Below are 24,971 nucleotides of genomic sequence, written 5' to 3' on the forward strand. Positions count from 1 at the left end.
TATTAATTAGTAGCATTTCTATACATGGAAGAAGACTTAGGTTAAGTCTCTATGTTCAGAGATTAAAGCTATGAGCCTTTAAGAAGGTAAGAAACTTGCCACTACACACAGCACAGCAGATGTTAAGTCTCTGTTTTTCTGACTCCCAATATTGTCGTCCTTTACATGATTCATCTACAATTATCTAAGTTGAGGACTATAACTCAGATCAACAAGCTGGGCTGAACACTGAGGTATCAAATTCACTCTAGTCCATTCCTGCAAAGAAGGATCAACAACACGTAGGATGCAAGGCCTGATTTCCAGACCTATGGGTGCAGAATGCCACTGTTTTAGGAAGGTGAGCCCAGCTCTGCACTCCTGAAAGCTCTGATTGGCTGAAGCTGCAGCTGTTTTTTCAGAAGCAGAGATATGTTGCGTGTGCAGAGCATCACCGGTGATGTTATTTATGCCCGGCATAGCCCTCTGTAACTTAGAAAAGACATAGAATTTCACTGTCCTCACCTGTGGTGGTTTAAATGAGGATATCTCATGTATTTGAATGTCTAGTAGATGGAACTGTTTGAGGAAGGATTAAGAGGTGTGGACTTACTGGATCAAATGTAAGCTCTTACCTACTGCTCCAGCACCATGCCTGCCTGTCTGTCACCATGCTCCCCTATATGATGGGTATGGACTCACCCTTTGAGAGTGTGTACAAGCCCCAAACCAAATGCTTTCTTTTATAAGTTGCTTTAGTCATAGTGTCTCTTCACCGCCATGGAAAAATAACTAAGACACCATCTTATACTAAGAGTGCTATGAACTATGTCGTCAGCATTTGAGAAATGTCCGTTGACTAAATAGAAAGCTTGTTCAAATGAGGTAACGAAGTCTGCTTGTAAGCATGTGTGTCAATAAGCCCATCAGTTTTGTGTTGTGGACAGCTGTGACTAGAGTAAGTCATAGATCATATGGATACAACTAAGTTTTCACAGAGCAGTATCACATAGATTTCTAAAGAATTGGAGAACTGTCATATAGGCTTTTATGATATGAAAAGCATTTATAGCTATTGTATTTTAAATATGAAGACAATTATTTGAAGGAACCTGATTCTTTGATCATACATAGGATGAAGAATTAATGTTATCCAGTAGAGTAGAATTCTCCTTTACATTTTATCCATGATATGTCTGTGACAATCAGATGAAAGTTGAGAAAAACGCTTCGTTTGTGTCATTTTGCTGGTATAGAGAAGGAGGAGAAATAATTGTCTTGTTTTAACCCATCTTTACTTATTTCCCAAGCATTACAATGCACTGCAGGAAACTTAGAAAACAGGCAACTTAGTTCACAGTTCTACTATCTGCTATATTAACGTTGTGTAGACTTTTAAGACATTTTTCACCGAACATTTTACACTGTATTTTTTTTTTTTTTTGGTTTTTCGATATAGGGTTTCTCCGTGTAGTCCTGGCTGTCCTGGAACTCACTCTGTAGACCAGGCTGGCCTCAAACTCAGAAATCTGCCTGCCTCTGCCTCCCAAGTGCTGGGATTAAAGGTGTGCGCCACCACCGCCCAGCTACACTGTATTTTTTATTGAACATTTCCATTCTATCCTATAGTCTTTATGATTACTCTTTTTTAAACAACAGTGTCAAAATCCATTACTTAATGTGCTAAAGTTTGCATTCTCAAACCCTTTAATTTGGACATTTTGGACACTTTAATTTTGATGATGATTTTAAAAAAAAATTAGTAGTGTGTGTGCCTAAGCATGTGTGTGGGTGGGGGGAGGGGGTGTGGATGGTTGTGTGTCCCTGCAGAGGACAGAAAAAGATGTCAGATTCTCTGAAACTGGAGTTATAGATGGTTGAGAGCCACACTATCTGAGTGTTGGAAACAATCCAGGTCCTCTGCAAGAATAGCAAGTGTTTATAATGTCTAAGCCATTTCTCTGGCCCTTTTAACTACATTTATTTTAAAGGAATCTTTAGATGGCTAGAAACCATTAAAGTGCTTAGGATTTGCAAAGTATGTTTCCCTACATCACCTAAGAAATAATATAAAATACTAAGCTATGATTACTACCACAGAACTTCTGTGGTTCAGTCATATAACACAAGGGAGTGTGGGTCCCTAGGCATTGAGTTTGCAGGCTGTGAGAACAGATTATCCCACTGGACCTTGAACATCGTTCTCCTGGAAATGGAAATGTCTGCTGACCTCAGCGTGTCCCTGTGCCTTGGTTAGTGCTGTAATGTCCCTGAATATGAATATTGATGCACAGCCACTTCTACAGCTGATGATGACCAGTAGCTTAAACTATAGAGAGAAAAATGTTGGGAGGAAATATTTAAACACTATTGCACTTGCATATGAGAAATGGGACTCAAGATTGTATTATTTCTCCCTTTATTTTGTATTCAAAATTGTCACTTAGAAATGCATGTTACTTTAAAAACATGATTTGCCAAAGTCTAATTTAGTAGTGAGAGAGAGTTGCATTATTGCATATCCACATACATTCTTTCCAGTGTTAGATATGTTGAAGTGACAGTAGTTTGACCTTTTCACACTTTAAATAATATATTTAAAAACTGATAAATATTCCAACAGCATTTGCTAAGTTCTGCACCATGGGGTGAAGATGAAATATGGATTAGAAACATTAGCATTGTGAATGCCACGTTTAGTATTCTGCTTGATTTCTTTGGCATTGTGTTTCTTTAGTAAAGATGTACGGTGGTGACTACGAAGAGACAGAAGTTTCAGGTCAGATTTGCAAATGCTGAGCTGCGCAGATTATGTCACAGAGTATTTGAAAATTAATATTTGCCCTTTTCATCCTGGCAAGCTTATATTTCTAAGAAATAATGAGCTGGGCTTTTTTTCTGAGTGAGCAAACGCCCAGTGGAGTAGTTTTGGCACTTGAAAAGGCACGTTGACTACTTCAAGTTCCCAAAGCTTCATTGCTGACTTCACTTTTCCTTGGGAGCAGACTGTAGCATCTCCTCCCATAAGTTCAGAAGCACAGCGGTAAAAAGAAGCCATTTCATCCAGGCGTTTTGTGCCTAGAACAACAGACTTCTAAAACACCATGCAGCCACAGGGTGGCCACAAAGTAAAACCTTCCTTTGTGAAAGCACAGGGTACAGGTGCTGTGAACTAAGTTTAAGGAGTGCAGGCTTTGCAAAGATAAATGCTAAAGCCATACTAAATTCACAAAGCCCTGCTTCTGTAGCATGAAGGACCCAAGCATTAATGCTGTCAGTGCAGAGGGAGTTAACCCTACTCATCTCCCCCTTGTCAACAGAAACAACAAACAAAGCCTATGAGTTGTCTTCTTTGGACTTTGTTCTATTTTTCATGATTGTCATTTATTGATCATTAAGGAAGAAAAATCAAAAGACAAAAGTGGTTTTGGCAGTTTCCAAATTTAAATTTTTAAATTTAAATTTTTTAAATTTTTAAATTTTTTTTAAATTTTGGAATTTAAAAAAAAGAAAAAGTAATGCACCATCCCCTTAACCTTATATCCTACAATGCGTCATTTTCTGAAAGAAAAAATGATACTGATTTCCTGGGCTATGACTTTCCTCCCCTCTCATCATGGTGTTTTTAAAACTCATTTCAAATGGAAACCATGTCAAGAACAGGCAGGGCACCCTTCAGTCCCCATGCATGAGTAGTTTAAAATCTTGCCCTATAAGGAAAAACAAATAAAATTTAAATTACTCTGTAAATCTTAGAAATAGTACATAGTTTAAGAGCTCAGTGTCTTGATCAAATCCCAAGCCTTCCCTTACAATTCAACAAGAGAGACCCACCTGGAACCTCAAATATCTCTGTGAAGTGAAGTTATCATTGACGACTGTCCCCTGGGGCTACTTTGAGGAAGGTTAAGGCAATGAATTGTGCATATGGGTATCTAGATCAGTGCCAGGGCACACATAAGTACTTTAGATGAAGTGCCTATTATTTCTTATCAACACTAACAAAAAGACTAGCTATCATGTCAAACAAGGTTTTTTTTAAATCAGCTTTAACAAATATAATGTGCACTTACGTTAAAAATTGTAAATGTGGACTATGTTTTCAATTCTTGAATAGGTACTTTGAGTTGTCTGGCATACAATGTTGGCCTCCCAGGAGTGAAAATATTTTCTGGGCCTTCAAGTGAACAGTTTGGGTATTCAGTGCAACAGCTTATGAACCCACAAGGCAACTGGTAAGACTATTCTTTTCTTCATTGTTTCAATTAAAATATTGTATAAATGAAATATTTTAATCCGTTTGTTTATCCAAACAGACAAATGAATATACTTAATAGATAATGCTTTAAAATCATTCTTAGACAGTCTCCCTCTCTCTCTCTCTCTCTCTCTCTCTCTCTCTCTCTCTCTCTCTCTCTCTCTCTCTCTCTCTCCTTGAAAACAAGTTCCATCTCTGTCCCATTTGGCACCCATTTTTGGACAGACCTTTGGAACCTTACTTCTGTTGTGGCACAAAAACTTAAGCTGCACCCACTCAGCCTGGAGCTTTAGGTCCTGATTCTTACCTTCTGGATGTTTTTAAACAATGACATGGACTTCTGGTGACTCTCTCACATGGGAACGACTATATCTAACCTTCGTGTGGTGAACTTATGTTTAATTCTCTAAGCCATTGTATCAAAAAAAAAAAAAAACTATGTTAAGTCCATGCTGTTCCTACATTGGGGCCTTTTTATTTGTCTGACGAGGAAGCAAAATGGAGCTATCATTGTTCATATAGAAGGCACTCAGAGGAAGCAAAATTGAGCTAGAATTAACGTCATGGAGACAGGTGGGCTGGAGAAGACCCTGGACAGCTTAACTGTGAGAAGATCCAGAAAACAACTGCTGCAGGAAATAGTTTGTCAATCTGAGAGAGGAGAACAGTCAAGCTAGACATACAAATCCTAGCAGTTACTGCAATCATCTGGCGTATAGGAGAGAACTGAAGTCCTACCCATTATCACTTTTTCTTTGATTATCATGGAGAGGAAAGCAAGCTATAAAGGTGATACCGGCTGGTTTTTGACCTTAGGATATAGTTCATTACGTTGGTGATGGACACCAAGATTGAGTCTGCTCCCAAAGGAATCCATAATTATTTTGGAGGAATGAAGAGATGTCTCCAAAATTAAGAGTGCATACTTCTCTTGAAGAAGAGTTTTGTTTCTAGTACCCATATAAGATGATTGTCAATGGCATGTAAGTCCAACTCCAGGGGTATCTGACACCTCCATTCACATGCACACCTTTCCACATAGATATAAACACATAACTAAAATATATCTTAAAAAATTAAAAAAATAAGCATTTATTAAATGACTTAATGAAAGGCCTACTTTCAAGTGACTCACCACAGATTGCCTATGAAGTTAACTATTTGAGGCAACTTTAAGATGTATGAGCTACACAGCCAACCATCGGACTGCACACAGGGACCTCAGTGGAGGAGTTAGGGGAAGACTGAAGAAGCTGAAGGAACTTCATCTGGCATCAATAGAAGGAGCGGTCCTTGGTTCTCTGAAGGCTTATGCCCCAGTTGAGAGGTCCGCTAGGATGGTGAGGTAGGAGTGGGTAGGTGGGTGGGAGCACCCTCACAGAAGCAGGGTAAGGTGGGATGGGATAGGAGGTCTGCAGAGGGGAAACTGGGAAAGGGGATAACATTTAAAATGTAAATAAATAAAATATCCAATTTAAAAAAAAGACATATGAGGTAATGCATAGCTCCACATGGATGCCAATAGTCTACTGGAAAGGCACATCCTAGCAAAGAACAGTCTGGCATTGAGTTTGAGTCAGGTGTTTTGTTTTCAGTATCAGCTTTTCTGGGGCAGAATCAGTCTAAGAGAAAAAGCCCCATCTATAATAAATGTTATTAGGGATGGTACGTCTGTTTGATTGGAGAGGAACTCACCCACTGACTGTGTGCCAGTCTGAACTTAGATTAGACTAAAATAACAAAGAGCTGACAGGGACAGAACAGGTAGAATCCTGGGAAAGAGAGTCATCCCTGTGGCTTCTCTCAGGAGATACGAGTTCACGACATTGTTAAAAGGCTTTCGTATTAGCAGATTACATTGATGTTCTGGAGCTGATCCGATGATGTCAAAATCAGGAATATCACATATTCAGTTATATAAATCCTGCCTTAGCCGTCCCATAACATTTCTTGTAAGCATGAGACAATGGCTATTGGGGATAAGGCACTGCTCTATAATATTCTAGGCTAGTGTATTGGATACCAGTGTTGAACTTTCTGGTAAGGTGTAACTTTTAGCTAAGGATCACAAATCACTTCTCTTTAACCAGTATCTAAAGCCATCAGCCTGCACAGACATACTACACCACACAGAGGAAAAGGGAGGATTCATGTCTGCCTAAGGGGCTGACTCCTAGGAGGGTAAAAAGCAGAAAGGAAGAGAGGAGAGCTGACTGGCCAGCCTGTCTGAATCTTCTCACTGTCGAATTCCTACCAAGAAAAGAAATAGAACAGACTAAGCCAAGGACAAAATTATCTAATCCACTGTGGACTGGCCACTGTGCCTACGTGGGGTACAGAAAATACAGAGCATGGGACCTGCCCTCTGGAGTGTGGAACAGTCTAGGAGGAAGATTAATTTGCAGATTAGGAATACAGGGTTAAGAGAGGACTAATTCAGTGCCAAGCCTTTAATTGCTAGTGTTTTTGTTGCTTTTCTGCCTCTACCTCCATTAACTCAATGGTAAGGGAACAACATTCCTTTTCCAAGGCTTGGGACAACAGTAGTAGAAGATTTCCTCATGGCCTGACCTTGTCAGTGGTTCCTCGTCAGTGGCCCTCACACCAAGGAGGAAAAATAAAGCAAGACCTGGGCTCCAAGAACTGCCTGTTTGTTTTGACAATTGGCCCTGTGCCCTTCTCCACTTGTAATTTATGACAATTGCCCAGACGTTATGAAAGTAGCAGATGTGGGGGGAACCGTTTAAACATTAACTTTCATTCTGATACTAATGAAGTTAACTTTTCCTAGGAATTCCTTCAATAAATTGTGAATGCTTGTTCTTAAGTCAGTATATCACACACACACACACACACACACACACACACACACACACACACACAGATTTTCACCACCTTTTCCCTCCTCTTAATTGAACTTTCTTTATGATCTGTTTTACACCTGACTCCACCTCTCAGATCTTTTAAGGCACTCAAGGTTCTAGGCCAAATGTTCGGAAATTGTTATTTCAGAGTACAGTTTGAATTGTCCAGTGTGTCTTGTGTTTCCAAGAATATAGGCATGTTTTACTTCCAGATCTACTAGATTTCAATAAAGCAAACTTGGCTATTTTAGTAGGTTTGTTTATTAGATATTTATTACACTCTAGACCTCTACTTTAATGATCTCATGACATCTCTTTATTATTTCTTGAGCTTTTCCCACTGTCTCCTATGAGCTGCATAGTTTCAAAAGCAAGGTGACCTCCAAGTAGAGTTACAGTGCAGCCCTCTAGCTAAGAGTAAATTCTCTTCCTTCAGCACAGCAAAGGCGAGCCAGCCTGCCTCCACCCTGAATTTCATACACCGGATGTTCAGTGTGGATGATGCAATCCTTATCACAAACAATCTACAAGAGCCGAAGACAGGTTTAAGATCATTTCCTGGAACTAGTTGTGATTTGCACTATTTCTTTGTGTAATCTGAAGGCTTGCCCCAAGAACAATCTGAGTTCATTCTATGACTCAAAATCAATGTAACTAAAGTCACTTGTTAGAAGAAGACTGACTAAGAATGAGGGGTATTTCCAGTTATGGAAATGTATTTTCTTCTCTTGTCAAGGACTGGTTCATTCTACTTCCTTATAAAGAGAGAAGAACTATGAAAGACTATAGCATCAGAGAGAAGATCTGCTGTATCTATATATGGGCATATATAATTATTTTAATTTTTCAGTTAAGAAAAATTTTAGTAAAGTTCTTTATTTACTATGTGATAGTCCCCCAATAAATGTCTCTGTGGGATAAATTTAAATAGATAGAAGTGAGATTCTATAGAAATTCTATAGATTCTAAATTCTATAGAAGTGAGATTTAATTTTGTAACAGACATTAAAAGGGTGCATGTCTTAAATTTCCTATGCTTTAATTTGCTTTTCCCATCATCCATTCTAGACATAAGTTTGTGATGCATACACACACACACACACACACACACACACACACATTCACACCACATTTGTCACTCATATTTAGAAGATACCTGCTGTTCTAGAGTGTTTAGAACCCATCTTGAGAAATCTTCCATGCTCCCAAGACCTCCTGTTAGACGTTCCTCCATGGTAATATTGATTATTGATGCCAGAACAAAGTTTATTTACAACAGTAAAGAGTTTTTACACATATACCTTGCTGGTACTCAGCCATCCCAAACGTTTCCCTCCATCAGAACATAGATGTGCAAAGTGGCAAGTGGCATAGATAAGAGGTAATTGTTCATATTGTTAGATTTTCTATGATAAGCAAGTATTGAGTTCTTGTCTAAAAGAGTTCTAAGTGGACCCAGAAGGATAGAATTGGGGATTTCAAAGGAAGAGAGTGTCACAGAAACTGGTTACTTCTCTATTGCTGTGATAAAATACCATGATCAAGGCAACCTATGGAAAGGAGGGTTTGCTCTGGCTAGTTTCCTGAGGGATGAATTCATTATGAGAACACATAGCAGCGAGCAACAGGGGTAGAATGCTAAGAGGTCATATTGCCATCAGAATCAGAGAGTAGAAAAAGCAAACGGGAAGTAGGGTGAATGTATACACTCTCCAAGCCTGCCTCTAGTGACATACTTCCTCCAATTAGGCCACACATCCCAAATTGCCCCCCAAAAGTATCACCAACTGGGGACCAAGGGCTTAAATGCCTGAGTTGCATGTGAGAAGTGTACATATCACCCAAACCAGCACAGACACTGAGAGCCAGTGACTTTACACAAAAGCAGAAATAAATATAACACCTCACAGGCAATGATAAGGGCCAAATGAAATAATGCATATGAGTCCTTTAAAATCCATGATATTTTATAATGCTGGTGCTATTCCAGTGTTTATCTCCAAATTAAAAAAAAAATGTTGCCAAGGCACCCAGGAGAGAGCTGGAGTTTAACATCTGAAATGTAATGATCTTAAAAATCATATTGTTTCCATAGTGTGGGTAAAAATAAGGGGATCTACAATGTTTTATGGTGACTATCTTGGTTTTTGATTTTAACTTCAGGAAAACTTCATGGAGGAGGAGTTTAAGCAATATTTAGTGTCTATTAGCTCTTTTACTTCCAGGAAGAAAATTAAATTTCAAAGATTTTATGAAATAGAACAGGCATAAGATGCTTTAGCCACCATGAGGTTGGTGGACTATGTTGTGACATTGAAAGACCTTGCGAGCTTTTCCACCTAACCACTTCAGGAAACAGCCTGGAAGCTGGAGAGTCTGTGGTCACATAACGAGACTGACATGATAACATTGCTTTAATTTAGGCCAAAGCATTTGACTATTGAGTTTGAAATAGCAATACTGTACCCTAAAAGGTGAAGTCTGCTTGCCTCCCCCTTTCCCTAAGGGGCAACACTTTATGGGTGACTTCCTTCATTCACAAACACATTTGCCACTCACTAGCAAGAAGCACAGATCTATTTAGAACTTACCAGATGCCCTGTATTGTCAATAACCTAGGATGAGAGTGATATTCTTATGAATATTGTGTGGGCTTTGTCGTATCTAGTGTTAATATAGATATTACATAGCGTAGGCTTCTGGTCACAACCAAAATGTCCACTTTGGGGTCTAAAGGACATCTCAAACTCAAGATACCTCACCCCCAGCTATTGGGATCTTCTTTATCATAAAATCTTCCTCTGCGGACAGCATCCTTTCTGATGTTCATTGTGCTTAACTTTTCTGCTTTTAGGGGTTTCCTTGATCTTGGGGTCATCCCTAGTTCCCCTCTTCCCTCCTGTCCCTCTGTCCCTCTTTTGTCTTTCTTCTGTTTAACTTCTCTTGGAAAGATAACCTAAAGAAATTCTGCTGGCCCTACCTTGACTACATTAAATAAGACGAGTGCTCACCACCTGCCATTCCCTGAGCCTTTATGAGACTCCACTACCTTTTACCTAGGAAGCTGCAAAGACCTTCCAAATGCTTGACCTACTTCCCTGTGGCTCCAATGCAATCATTTCAATGAATTCTGTCACAGATCTCAAAATATATCACATCATGATTACTCTACTCAACACCCCCTGAAGCCTTTCTTACCTACAGAAAAACAAAACAAAACAAAACAAAACAAAACAAAACAAAACAAAACACCCAAGGATTTTCTAATTGAACACAATTCTATAAGCAATCTGGTCCTCTTGCCAAGATGATTCCACCCTTGCCATTTCACTCAGCCCCTGAACTTGTGTGCCCCTTACCTTCCACAGGCTACTCTTTCACCAAAGTCTCCTGACTGTGTTTTTCTTTCAGTCTTGAATATCACTGTGTGTGTGTGTGTGTGTGTGTGTGTGTGTGTGTTCGAGTGTGTGTGTGCAGCGCACCCGTATATGTGTCCTTCTCTAACCATTCAAATAAAGATTTCACCACGCTCCACCTTGTACCCCTATTTCTCTTCTACTCATCTTCCTTCCAAACCACTGATCACTGACACCTTTTGGTTCACTTACTAGATTTATTATCCATCTTCTCCCTAGAATGTAAAATTTGAGGCTGGCATTTCTTTAGCGACTTACTCACTAATACATCCTTAGTACCTACGATTGAGTATGGTCCGTAGTCGGTGTATTGGCTTGTTTTTCATCAATTTGACATAAGCTAGAGTCGTCAGAGGAGGGAGCCCCAATTAAGAAAATTCATCCTTAAGATCAGTCTCTAGGCAAATCTGTAGGGCATTCTCTTAATTAGTTATTGATGGGGGAGGACCCAGCCCATAATATGAAGGGCCATCCCTGGGCTGGTGGTCCTGGGTTCTATAAGAAGGCAGCCTCAGAAAGCCATGTGGAGCAAGCCAATAAGCTGCACCCCTCCATGGCCTCTGCATCAGCTCTTGCCTCCAGGTTCCTGCCCTGTTTGAGTTCCTGTCCTGACTTCCTCCAGTGATGAACATCAAAGTGGAAATATAAGCCAAATAAACCCTTTCCTCCTCAACTTGCTTTTGGTCCTGGTGTTGTCTCACAGCAATAGTACCCCTAACTAACAAAGTAGGAATTGTCACCATACACAACCTCCCTGGTGGTCTACTGTAAGCAGCCAGGGCACACAGTTTACATAAGAATGATGCCTCCTGGATTTGTGGGACATGTCCGTCCCATAGGCACTCATTAAACACTTCTTGATGATACTATATTGTTTTAACTGCATGTCTATCTTCAATCTCTATAAAAATCCCTACTGTTTTTGAAGAAAGCCTGGAGAGCTTAGAGACCAAGAGACCAAAGGCAGGTATTTTTAGCAGCTCCTGGATTGTGGGTTTCAAATTGTCTGACCTACACTACCCTAAATATTGTTTACTAACTAAACAAAGCACTTTGAATTCCACTGGAGGTGGGCAAATTGGCTACATTTTGGGAGTCTGCATAATCACTATTTTCCCACAAGATAATTGAACAGTAAGTGTTAGTTAAGATAGCCTTGGAGGAATTCCCAGTTTCACTGGAGAGAAGGAGAAGTTATATCTTTGGCTTTTGTGGAGTTTGGAGAATCAGTACTTGTAGCTATTTTTTTCTTTTCTTGTCAAGAGTGAATGAAATCTATAGCTACAAAGAACTCCTGTCCTGTTTCAACATCATTTTCCCACCTGAAGGCACTACTCCCTTTGGAACATTTGTCCTGGTGGACCTCTCTCTGTTACAGCTATATGTCCACGAAATTTTACTGTTGACAATGACAGCCTCCTTAACTTCCTGTCTGGTTAATGTAAGGTCATGATTCCCTAGGAGTGGCCTCTGGTGACTTCGCAGCTTCCTCTCATGAGGGTGAGCTGTCAGGAACAAGATTCCATGAAAGCCCGTGGGTGTGAGGAGGTGTCTGTTGCAGAGTGGGAAAATGTTACCAGTAAAGGCTGTGGCAGTGGTCTAGAAGCTTCCCTGGAATTGTTAGCCTGGAGGTGGATACCTGAAGTGCTGTAATATTTATAGAATGAGTCTGAGTGAACTAGGGACCAGGACTCCCTTGTCAAGTGCCCCTCAAATGGGAGGTTTCGCATTGTTTTCTTCTGTCTTGTGTTAAGAATTTAAGAGAGCAGATGAAGCAAATAAGCATATGGGGTTCTTTTTCCTGACATTTTAGTGCTTTTATGTACACCTTATTGAGTGGGACCATAAAGCACGAGTGTGCCGCTCCGTTTTTGTGTCCCCTTACCTTAGGAGAGACACCTTTCCAGTAGCAATGGTGACAATGAAATCTTAAGTCCTCTCTACTTTCAAGGGTAGCTAATTAAGACTTCTTAGAAGAGAGGAGAGGAGGGGAGAGAGCTGCACATCAAAGTGCCCAGTGGGACAGGAAGCAACAAGTACTTCTTGCCTCTCCTCATGGTCATGAGCAAAGAGCTGGGGCTATGTGTTTGCTGCTGGAGTCTCTGAGAAACAGAACACTTTAGTTCAGTAATGCTTAACTTATCTCTCATAGGCTTTGGCGAGGAGGTGTAGGAACATAAATTAATAGAAGTGACCTGTGTGATTAAATCTGGTATTTACCATTCATACTCTGTCCTTGACAGTCATTGCTGTGTGCATGTACTCCATAGGGATGACCATGCCAGGTATCTGAATCCTGGTTCTCTTTAATACAACACAGTCATACACCTATTCCCAGTAAGTGTGAGGAGCTGGCCCGCGGCTTCCTGTTTCTACTCCATCTGATTTGTAAAACATACACCTATTAACATGGTTTTCCCAGCTTCATCCTAGATATGGGTTCTCACATTCCCTTTCTCCATGTATGATGGACTGTTGACTGCCTTGATCATGTGTAGATCATGTGTCGATAGAACGCAGCTGCTGCAAGTTGATGTGTTCAATAACCATGGAAACCCAGACATTGTCATTTCCCAGCTGAACTCCTCATCCACTGACTGTTCCATTCCTTTGCCTCCTGAATTGAAGAAGAAAGACAACTGCCTGGAGGTTAAAAAAAAAAAAAAAAAAAAAAAAAAAAAACATGCCTTCAAAAAGGGCACAGTTGTCCCTGACCGGCCGTTTGAGAAGGAGTGAATTGCTCATCTCTCTGTCTTGGTGCTTCCAGTTGTAAGATGGCAATAATGCAATTTCAGATTTGTTTTGCAGATTAAGTAAGATTACTTTTGGGAAACCTTACACTCACTCCAAAAGATAAGATTTACTAGAATTAACAGGCGTTCCCAGAATACCAAGGTCTAGAGCTACACATTCTATGACCCTTAAGGTATTTCTAGCAGTTACTGTTCTCAACATTGTGACCCTGGCAAGAGTGTCTTAAGGAATAATGGTTCACTTTAGCTCACAGTGGGAGGGGACAGCCCACCGTGGTGAAGAAGGCATGGGGACAGGAGCATGAGGCAGCTGGTCCCATTTCATCTATGGTCAAGAAGCAGAGAGTAATGACTACTAGAACTCACCTTCATTTCCCCTTTCTATGGGATCAAAGCCCCTAGCGATGGGTTAGGCTGCTCACATTTAGGGTGGGTCTTCCTTTCTCAAGCCAACCTTCTGGGAAATAACCTTCTGTGTGCAGACACAGCCAGGGGTGTGACTCCACGCTGATTCTAAATCCAATTAAGTGTGACTCTGAAGATTAACCAGAGTGATGTTTTCTTCCTAGACTCCTCAGTCTGCTTTCCTTTGTGCTTTAAACCTTGAGCAGGGAAGCTTCTTTTTGGACAGAGACTCATAACTTGCCAAAGCGCCAAGTGTAAGTCACACTGAGTGCTGAGGTTTGCATGGGTCATTGATATCAACTTCTTCCTATCTAAGGCTCAAGAAACCATGGAGAATGGGGAGGAGGCAAAGGAATTTAACAGTCAGTGGAGGGGAAGTTCAGCTGGGAAATGAAGACTTCTTGGGTTGCATGGTTATTGAACGAATCGACTCCCAGCAGCTGTGTTCTATCTTCACATGATCTGCACAAGATCAAGGCAGTCAACAGTCCATTAAAGATGGAGAAAGGGCACATGACAGCCCATGTTGGTAACTGACAGTGCTAGGAACAGAAAAGTATTTTCTTCCGGGGTGTGGTTACTGGTAGATTTGTCAAATATTAGTGAAGGACCCCACCCCCATGTGCTCATGGGGAGCACTAATTGGACTCAGTTGGTTATCTGAAGAAGGAGGTTGGGAGAGTGTGCTGGGACATAAGGGAGTGAGTAGAAGGTGGTTAAGATCAAAACATATTTTTAAAAAACACACTGTATACATGCATGAAGTTTTCAAAGACTAAATTTAAAACATTATAATTTTTAGAAGTATAACTTTGATGTATTGTAGAATGTAGATGCTGAATCCAAAATAGCTGACAGAACAGTCATGATGTAATCCTTTCTCTTGGCTTTGTATATGTGTATATACATTTATGTGTGTGTATATGTATGTGTGTGTATATATATATATATATATATATTGTGTATATTATATGCATATATGTATTATATATTATATACATATATATTATATCTATCTACATATATATTATATCTATACACACAAATATTTAAGATCTTTAATTTCATCTTTACTTAGACAAGAAAAATATGTTTTTGGCTAAAAAATAATTATAGACCATTATTAACTTTTCCTTTACCAAAAAAAGTTCTTCTGATCAATAATTGAAATTTTTATTTTTTTATTTATTTGTTTAACAAATATTTAGACCTAGAGGCACAGAATCTTTGGCCCTCATCAACCTTCATATCTACCGGAGGATCTAGTCCTCAGAATTTGGAGAACCATGTGGCTTCCTGGGAGCAGGGTTATCCACCAGGATAGGTAGCTGACTAGTAGAACCTGTCATGACTGGAATGGCATCACATGTATGAAGGCCGGGGAGCAGAAGAGACTTTGGTCTGGAGAGCTGAGTTCCATAAGACTGGACTCTTCAATCTAAGGAAAATACAGGGATGAGACAGGACTAGACAGGAAATTAGGAGCTGTATTACCTGCTTTCTTAAGATGGATCTGTGCACAAAAATTAGAAGAATGCTGTGTGGGCTCCCTGTAAGGGAATACTAGAGGCTACTAAAGATGGAGAAGGCTGAGCCGTTGTGAGACAGTTTTCACAGCACAAAGGAGAGTCCTAATTCCCTCTTAGTGGTCATGAGGAACACCAGATATGCTCAAACATGCATGCCAATACTCCCAGCAGCCCCCACCATTAAAGTGAATATGGTAACAACATTAGACCCATTTCTGACTGTTCTAGTACCTCAAACTATGTGTCTAATGTGATTAAAACATTAAGTATAAGTAACATTTTAATAAGTGATGCTAATTTGTATATAAGAGGACAAAAATCTTTCAGTCGTGACCTTAATAAGACTTAATTGGATTAAAATATTCAGAATGTTCTCTAAGAATAATTTTACACAATAAGATAATTTTGCTGTTGAACTATAAACTGTGTTTCATCTTCATGTCTATTTTCACATCCTTTGATCATTTTAACATTTGTTTCACAGAAGAGATAATTCCTGTCCTTCATCTCTCTCATGTAATTGTTTTATTGGTTATGTATGTTAAGCAGTTATGCTGGATTTAGTAGATGGCATATCTACTGTCTTAGATTTTTATGTACCTACTATATTACATTAGCATGGAGCACAAGTGTAATTGATACTGGTGAATTATTAGCATAGAAGATGCATAGAAAATTTCATAGAGAATCTTCTCAAATAATGGTAAAGCAAATGCACTTCCTTAGCAACTGGATCCTACACAATAAATAACCTACTATGAGTTCTGAAGATCAAACTGATAGGTTGGGCAACTGCTCAGCTGATAAAGTGTTTGCCTCATCATCTTGAGTCACAGAACCCATGCAAAAATGCTGGCATGGTGACCCATTCAGAGACAGGTGAATCCATAGGGCCTCCTTGGTCAGCTAGTGTAGCCTCACTGAGGAGCTCCTAGCCAATGAGAGACCTTGTCTCAGTAGCCTCACTAAGAAGCTCCTAGCCAATGAGAGACCTTGTCTCAAAACAGGTTAGTAGTGTTTCAGGTTATTCTCTGGTCTCCACAGGCACACACATGCACACTCACTTGCACACATGCATGCATCTGCACACATAAGCACGCACATGCATGAGAGAAAAATGGTTGAACAGTACATGGTCTCTTTCTGTTCACTACCCTATGAGCATAAACATCTATTGAGTCTTTCTGTTGTGAGAAGAAGCAAAGTCTCTAGAAGGAAATGAAACTCATCAGAGGAAGGATGTGAACACCAGGCTCATCCTGTATCTGAGATATGCAGCCAGTATTGACCTCAGTAAGGAGATCTGCAAGATGCACGTGTTCAGTATTTCTGCTAAGTATCCTCTCTATAAAGCCACCTAGACAACTCACCTGCTGCCTAAGTGACACAGCCTGTGACAGCACTGAAGGCATAAAAAGAACTCTAAAAATGTCAGTTGTCACTTCTGGGTGTCAGTGAATATGACGTCATTCTCCAGCACTATGCCCACCCATAGCCACGAGCCCTGTGGGTACTTAAATGTCGCTTGCACATTGATATGGGTTCTCAATATAAAATATACACTGAATTTTAAAGACTTTGGAGGGGGAAATTAAAGATAGTTTATTGAAACATTTTATGCTGACTACATGTTAGTTTGTATCATGTGAGGTTTACAACACATTATAAAAATCAATTCTTCCTGTCACTTTTATTGTATTAATGTGACTGACTAGTAGAAAACCTGAAATTTCTTGTATGGCTCATACTGTGGCATGCATTATGCTTCTTTGATTGCTATGGTGAGTCATCTGGTGTGTTCTGTAAAGTAGTCATACCACAGACATTCATTAAGTGTCCTGGTCAGCTATGGGGACAGGAAGCAAGTCAAAACATAAATGAATGCATATGAACTGTGAATTTATAGAAGATTAAAATTAAATGTGATTCATTTTGCCGACCTTTGTCAGGTTTCTCTTTAATATGTTGTCCCTACCATGCTGTGACTAATGAGAACACCCTGCTTCTAGGCTACTGGTTGGTTCGCCATGGAGTGGCTTCCCTGAGAACCGAATGGGAGATGTGTACAAGTGCCCAGTGGACCTACCCACTGCTACCTGTGAGAAGATGAATCTGCAAAGTGAGTTGTACTTGGCAGTGGGTTTCTTTACAAATTGCAAAATCTCATTTGTCATCAATTCAATTAAACAATAACAACCAAAACATATCCTGATATTTTTTGTCTTAAGAAATGCAGATGATAGCTTTATGCCTTTGTTTATTTAATCCTATGGACGTCAGATTGTATCCAAATTTTTAAATGAGTTTGAAAAAACACATGTGCATGTGCATAGGCACACCCATGTTAGAAAGAAAGAGCAGGAGTGCCCTTGGATATCTGTGAATGGGAAATTTGTAACATCATTTCTGGCTCACAGTAGGTGCGTAGTAAGCATATTTGCAGTGAGTCACGTGGTCAGTGAGAGCAAATGCTACAGAGATTGAAGTGTGAAGTAAAACTTTCCAGTTCACATAAAAGGGATGCAGGTGATCAGAGTCCTAAACACTCACTGCATATGGATCTGATATTCAATTTTTTTATTGTAACAACTGGGGATATAGCTGACTGGTAGATCCAAGAATATGTGAGGGCCTGGGTTTAATCTTCAGCACTACAGGAAAAAAAACACAAATATTTTGTATCACCTAAATCCATTGCAGGTAGCGGCTTTCTAGTAAAGTTTATTTTCAGAATCTCATTTCTCTGAGATTTTGTGAGATTCTCATTTCTCTGAGAAACTGTGGTTGGTGTCTTCCCCCCACTCCTCTTATCAAGGAAACCTGGAGACTGAAATGTCGGAGTTTGCTTTGGGATCAATTATACTGTTTAGATAGCGGAGAAAAAGTAACAGTGTTGGTGTGTACCTGGATATGCAGCAAAGTAGTCATAGAATATTTTGAATAAAATGTGAAAGTTAAGAAGACACATACATATATTTAATTTTAAGCTAACATATGTCCTGGTACGTTGCCTTAGTAACAAGATGTTTACATAAAAATAAGAGTATAAACATAGAGGTTCCATTAGTTTTTTTCTGTACTCTTCCAAACCATATGTAGCTAACATAGTTCTAAGTCCAATGGGTCTGTGAGGGGGACCAAAAGGAAGATTAAGAAAGACTTTAGAAAGAAACAAGTATAAAGACTGAGATCCAGCCTCCATTTCTAGAAGTTAGGTAATACAGGATGTGGAAAGACAGCGCTATTGGGCGGCAAGATTAAGAACTCTTTCCAGGAAAATACAAATACAGAGTGTCAAGGGGTGGCAAGAAGGAAGTGAGTATTGACCAATGACAGTGCGGCACTAAGCTAGCCAGAGAAGCTCACTGGCACCTGGGAGAGCGAATCTTCTCTCTCTCCTCTCTCTCTAATATTTATTTATTTATTTATTTATTTATTTATTTATTTATTGCTTTTTGCTTTTTTATTGGATATTTTATTTACATTTCAGTTGTCATCCCTTTCCTCATTTCCCTCCACCGAGAAACCCCCTATCCCATCCCCCCTCCTGCTTCTATGAGAATGTACCCTCAATCACTCACCCACCCACTTCTACCTCCCTGTCATCAAATTCCCCCACACTGGAGCATCTAGCCTTCACAAGACCTAGGACTTCCTCTCCCATTTATGCCCAACAAGGCCATCCTATCTGCTGGAATATACAGCTGGAACCATGGGTCCCTCCCTATGTGCTCCGAGGCTGATTTAGACACTGGGAACTCTGGTTGGTTGGTATTGTTGCTCTCTTCATGGGGTCACAAACTCCTTCAGCTCCTTCAGTCTTCTCTCTAACTCCTCCAATGGGAACCCCATGATCAGTTAAATGGTTAGCCATGAGCATCTGCCTCTGTATATGTCAGGCTCTGGCAGACCTCTAAGGAGACAGCTATATCAGGCTCCTGTCAGCATGCACTTCCTGACATCCACATCAGGGTCTACCTTTGGTGACTGCACATGGGATGGAAACCCAGGTGGAATGGTCTCCAGACGGCCCCTCCTTCAGTTTCTGTCTCACATTTTGGCTCTATATTTGCTCCCATGAGTATTTTGTTACTCCTTCTAAGAAGGACTAAAGCACCCACACTTTGGTCTCTTTCTCAAAGACAGAAAGGAAGCAGGGAGGAAGGGGTTCCAGCAGTGACCCTCATCAGCACTGAGGAGCGAAGGTCACAGAGAATGTGATTCCTCACCACAGAGTGCAGCTTCTCAAGGAGACTGACAGGATGAGAGTTCAATGGAAGGTTTTAAGTTGTATAGCAGTTGTCCTGGGAAGTGAGGGAAGCAACCCAGCTAAGGAGTAATGAAAGTGGCAGTGACAGCTTGGCTGAGATTAGAGAACAAGAGTAAATCTCATTACCAAGGAGAAAGAAGAGGAAATGTCAGGTAGTAGTTGGTGTCTTAGTTTGGAGGGGAAGATTCATTTATTATTTTACCTGGCTGGTTTCATTTTTTGTTTTTAATTCTCCTATTGCTTTGAGCCAGAGTCTATCAAATGGAGATCATTAAGAATATGTTTTTTTTTAATCCTGATTAAAAAAAAAATACATAAGGAAAGGTAACAAACAGAAATGCCTGTGTCCTCAAGTGAGTTTTATTTGATCTGAACATTTTCTTTTAAAAATACATATGTAAATGCCCTAACGGCCTCTCACACCCAAGTGAGCCATGAGTGGCTGACCGCGCCTCATCCCACCCTTCCTTATATAATCCTTGCTCCAGGATATGCTATGCTATACTCCAACCTATGGAAAACCTTGGGTCTGCATGGATGCTTTATTCTAGCCTTCAGTAAATGGTAAATATTTGGCACTTTAAAACATCTCTTTCCCTCCAAAAGATTCAGCAAGCATCTCGAATGTTACGGAGGTAAAGACCAACATGAGCCTCGGTTTGACCCTCACCAGGAATCTGGGGACCGGCGGCTTTCTAGTGAGTGTTGTCCTCTGAGCTCCTCACTCCTCTGGAGAGAATTTGTGGTCAGTGTTTTCCTGCCATCCCTCTTACCAAATACAATCGGGAAATTTAATCACTGAAGTTTGCTTCTGGACCAACTACGCTATTTGGAGATCCAAGGAAAAATGTAATGAAATGGGGGTGGGGGAGGGGAGAAAGAAGAAGTCTTTAGCCCTTGGACAGTGTGCTGGGTGTGGAAACCATCGAAATCTCACAGCTTGTTTCCACTTCCTCAAGGAGCATGCGCAAGGCCCTTCCGTTCCACAGGCAGGGCTCAAAGCCAAGCTCTGGGTATTCTGAGCCTATGTAAAGTGAGAAACTATCTCTCATGTCCTATGTCCTCTGGTCCTCTCACTTATTTCCTAATGCGTTATGAAAGGAAATTTTCTAAAGGAAAGAATTTCTGAGCTAAGATTTAACATAGGAAATTGTTGAAAATATTTGACTATATAAACAGTGAAAAAAAATAACATACCACCGCCCTCCCAAAGTTAGAATACAAGTAAAAACCAAATAATATTTGAAAGTTCCTCTGGCTCGTATAAGAATAGTCCAGTTAGGAGGTCCTCAAACTGTGGGTCATGACCCCTTTAAAGGATAAATGACCCTTTCTCAGGGGTCACATGTCAAATAGCCTGTATTTCGGATATTTACATTACAATTCATAACAGTAGCAAAATTACAGTTATGAAGTCACAACAAAAATAGTTTTATGGTAGGGAGGAACTGTATTAAAGGGTCACAGGATAAGGAAGATTTGTCAGCTCTGCAAAAAAAAAAAAAATTGTCTGTCTTCAAAGCCTAGTTTCTCTGTGCTATTGACATGCTAAGCTAAAATCTTGCTTTTTTAAAACTGGATTTTTAAAAGTGTAGCCAAAACCATTTCCATTTAGAATGACAAATATTTACATTCAGACAACTTTATTACCCCAAATTAATTAAATACTGGTCACCATGCCTGTCATATTATGCCTGTCATATCAGGGCATAAATGACTATTGAAAGGTGTCTTTGTACTCGGTTATATTCTGCGATCTTTATAATAGGGTTAATTTCATGGTTTTTGTTTATTTTTTGTAGTTGCCTAGGTCAGAAGAGTATCTTGAGAATTATGGATTCTAGTTGTACTTCAGCTTTTTATAAACTTTAATTCTAGATTTCTAAAAAGAAATCTACAAGAGAATGAGTAGCCCCTGTAAGGGAGCTGTGAGGAAGGAGAGACCAAACTTTCTTTAAACATTCAAAAGGTCAGAGTCTTGAGCTCCACTTTAGAATTATGTGGAAAAGACTGGCGATCACATATTTCTGAGCCTTCTTAAGTTCTGGGCTTAGAGCAAAAATGTTTTGGCATTAGCAGTTGGCATATTGCAACCTCAGCTTCTTAAATGCTCTTTGCCACTGCTTATGAAAAAGAATCCCGATTCTCACACACTTGATGAGCTCTTCTCCACGGTGATAAAACAACTGAGGATGCAGACCTGAGCATCAGTGACTGTTATCACGAGTGTGTGTGCCTGCATGCATGTGGCGGGGGGTAGGGAGGGGTTGTATTAGCCAGAAGTAACAATGACTTTTTCCTGATTGGCAAAATGTTCCGGTTTTATGGGAGGAAAACCATGCTTGCTCACCAAGCATGAAATATGAGCACAGCTGCTAAGATTAGGCCACTAACAGCTAAAATGGATCAAACAAATTCCTTTTGTTTTTCCAATGGCTTCCTACAAGCCCACACGTCTCTATTCAGTTTTAATAGCGGGTCTGCCCATAAGTTCAATGCTGTACGCGTGGATCACTGCTTTACGTGATGTGAAATTCTTCAGGTAACTTGCGGCATCCTTAGACTAGACCCCCACCCTCCCTCACGCTCTCTCTTTTCATCTAGAAAGTTTAATTTTAGAGAGTCTTATGTCTCCTATGTGTTTGGATCATGATTGAACCAGCAGATCTCAGCATTCATCAAAGGGCTGCCAAGGAGAGAACTGGTGCTGTCTTTATGGAGATGTTAAGAGTTAGGATAGGTACACTTTGAGCAAGGAAGTAAATACCGGCAACCTTTGCTAGCTTAATAAATAGAAAGTGTTCTTTGTTTACCATGCTGTCTCTACATGGGCTCAGGCATGCTTGAGGGTCCCATTTGTTCTTAGAGGATGTAGGGTTTTGGGTTCCTGATAAAAAGTACTGGATGGAAGGGACAAGAGGAAGCTTGATGTTCAGACAAGCGTAATGATATACGAATGCAACAGTTGCTCTTCTCCTGACTTCTGGGTATTTTATGGTTTTGGATCTTTGAGCACTGATAATCACAACAAGCTTACAAGCAAAAAGGCATGATTGTCTTCGTTTTATAAATGAGGCATGGAGACCCACCTATCTAAGAGACAAAAAGCCAACTCTGCGTTCACTTTCCTTGGGAGGCTTTTCTACAAGTAGTTTGGCAAAGGATCTCATGGTCTCTCTGTCCATTGTCAGTTACCCTCAATGGTCCCAGATCTCCTCCTGAAGGCCCGTCATGTAGAAGCACATCTATTGTCCTCTCCTGTCTTCTCAACCTTCCCAGAGGATGGTTCTTCAAAAGCATTTTAAAGACTTTTGAGAGTTTGTTTTTATTTCAACCACATGAATGTGTTTGTCTGTGCACCAGGTGCATGTCAGTGCCCATGGAAACCAAAAGAAAGTGTCAGATGTCCTAAGGCTGGATTTAAATAGGGTTGTGAGCTGCAGCGTAAGGAATGAGAATTGAATCCGGGTCCTCTGGAAAGGCAGCCAGTGCTCTTAAACACTGAGCTCTCTCTCCAGTCTTTGAAATGCATTTTTGAGTCACTAGTTTTGACAGTTACCAAATTGAGTGCTTGAGAGTTGTCTCATCAATGAAGATCACTGGCTGCCCTTCCAGAGGATCTGGGTCCAATTCCCAGCATCCGACATCCTCTTCAGGTCTCCCAAGAGTACTGGGCACAAAAGTAGCACACAAAAATGTATACAGGTCAAACACACACACACATACCTACACACACACACACACACACACACACACATGTTTATATATTTGGTGAATCTTGGTCAAGAATGGTGTCTTAATTCCATAAAAGGAGAGGTAGAAACTGACATTTCTTGCGTGTACATTATTTTCTCCTTTCTTTGAAGACCTGTGGTCCTCTGTGGGCACATCAGTGTGGAAATCAGTACTATGCAACTGGAATTTGTTCTGATGTTAGTCCAGACTTTCAGTCCTTAACCAGCTTTTCACCCGCAGTTCAAGGTAAGTCATGAATGTGAAAGAGGTCTGAGAAGTAGTGCCTTACAGTCAAAGAAGGAGGGATTACAGTTAAAGGGGGAGGGGTTACAGTCAAATAGGGAGTGGTTACAGTTTAAGGGGGAGTGGTTACAGTCAAAGAGGGAAGGGTTACAGTTAAGGGGGAAGGGGTTACAGTCAAAGAAGGAGGGATTACAGTTAAAGGGGGAGGAGTTAAAGTCAAAGAGGGAGGGGCATCAAGTCCCACCCAACCTCTCTGCGAATCTGAAGTACGTGTGGCTATGAAGTTTGACTTATCTTTGGAAAAATGTGGGTTTTTTTCATCTCTCCCTGTGCAGCTTGCCCTTCCTTCGTAGATGTTGTAGTTGTTTGTGATGAATCAAACAGTATTTATCCCTGGGAAGCAGTAAAAAATTTTTTGGTAAAGTTTGTGCAAGGCCTGGATATAGGACCTAAAAAGACACAGGTAAGGACATCAAAAACAAATGAATAAATAAATAAATAAATAAATAACCTCACAGCTTGCTTTTGGAGAAAATAGTGTTAGATATGAAGTTTTAAATTTTCATTTGTCAAAATATTCATTTTAAATGAATTTAATGGTAACCTGCAAAATTAATTGAAATATATACTTCTAAGGTCAGTATTCTTACCTATATGACTTGGTTCAATATTGTTAATTTTATAGTTTTATTTTTGACAGAGGCATCAAAATAGTGTATAGCATTTAAGTCTCTTTCAAACACTACTTATTTTAAATTTTTAATCCATGAGGTTATTAATGATACATTTTAATGGAATAGAGAGATGGCTCCGTGGTTAAGAACACATCCTGCTCTTGCAGGAGACCCATGTTCAGTTCCCAGCCTACAGTTCCAGTTCCATGAGGTTCTTTGTCTTCCACAGACACCTGTGCACACATGGTGCACATAACTCACATACACGTACACATATACACATAAATAAAAAATAAAAAATTTTTAAATTGGACGTACATTTTTTTCTTTATACTCATTTTGACCAATAGTGAATTCTTCTTGTTTACACCTTTCTGGTAAAAGAATTATGTAAATTGTGTGAAATTTAACAATAATCAGTAAACATAATTCTAACATTACTTTACAGTATTTTGTTTATAATTTAGTCTAATATCCTTTGTATTTTTTACATAGGAGCAAGTATTTTCAATAATTTGAAATTGTTTCCTATAATTTCAGAAATCTCTAATTGGATGCTATTATATCTTCTTGATGTAGGTACCTACAACTCAGGCATAAAGTTTCATAATTCCCTAAGACTAAGTAGGTACACTTAAAAGTGACAGCTACTCACTAGATAAAGTCAGGAGACTTTCTGGAGCCAAGGATTCCAAAACTGGCCTAGACAGCAGAGCAAGACCCTAGAAGAAAGGAGAATGTAGGGGAGGGAGGGAGAGAGAGAGAAAGGGGGGCAATTCCTAGATATTTTGAGCTGCTTTCTTCTTCTTCTTCTTCTTCTTCTTCTTCTTCTTCTTCTTCTTCTT

At 39.9% G+C, this 24,971-nt stretch overlaps 1 protein-coding gene across 1 annotated transcript in view; it reads left to right on the plus strand.

Annotated features, from left to right (window-relative positions):
- The first annotated feature begins 2,721 nt into the window (after window positions 1-2,721).
- Itga2 (integrin subunit alpha 2) overlaps window positions 2,722-24,971 on the plus strand; it is a 65,461-nt gene continuing 43,211 nt past the window's right edge. The window contains exons 1-6 of the mRNA XM_028783282.1: window positions 2,722-2,758; window positions 4,097-4,214; window positions 17,214-17,323; window positions 20,081-20,172; window positions 23,341-23,455; window positions 23,788-23,915. Coding sequence (XP_028639115.1) covers window positions 2,722-2,758; window positions 4,097-4,214; window positions 17,214-17,323; window positions 20,081-20,172; window positions 23,341-23,455; window positions 23,788-23,915 — 600 coding nt within the window. The remainder of the gene's footprint in view (window positions 2,759-4,096; window positions 4,215-17,213; window positions 17,324-20,080; window positions 20,173-23,340; window positions 23,456-23,787; window positions 23,916-24,971) is intronic.

The sequence above is a fragment of the Grammomys surdaster genome, unplaced genomic scaffold (assembly GCF_004785775.1).
Source record: "Grammomys surdaster isolate TR1022 unplaced genomic scaffold, NIH_TR_1.0 99, whole genome shotgun sequence".
NCBI lineage: Eukaryota > Metazoa > Chordata > Mammalia > Rodentia > Muridae > Grammomys > Grammomys surdaster.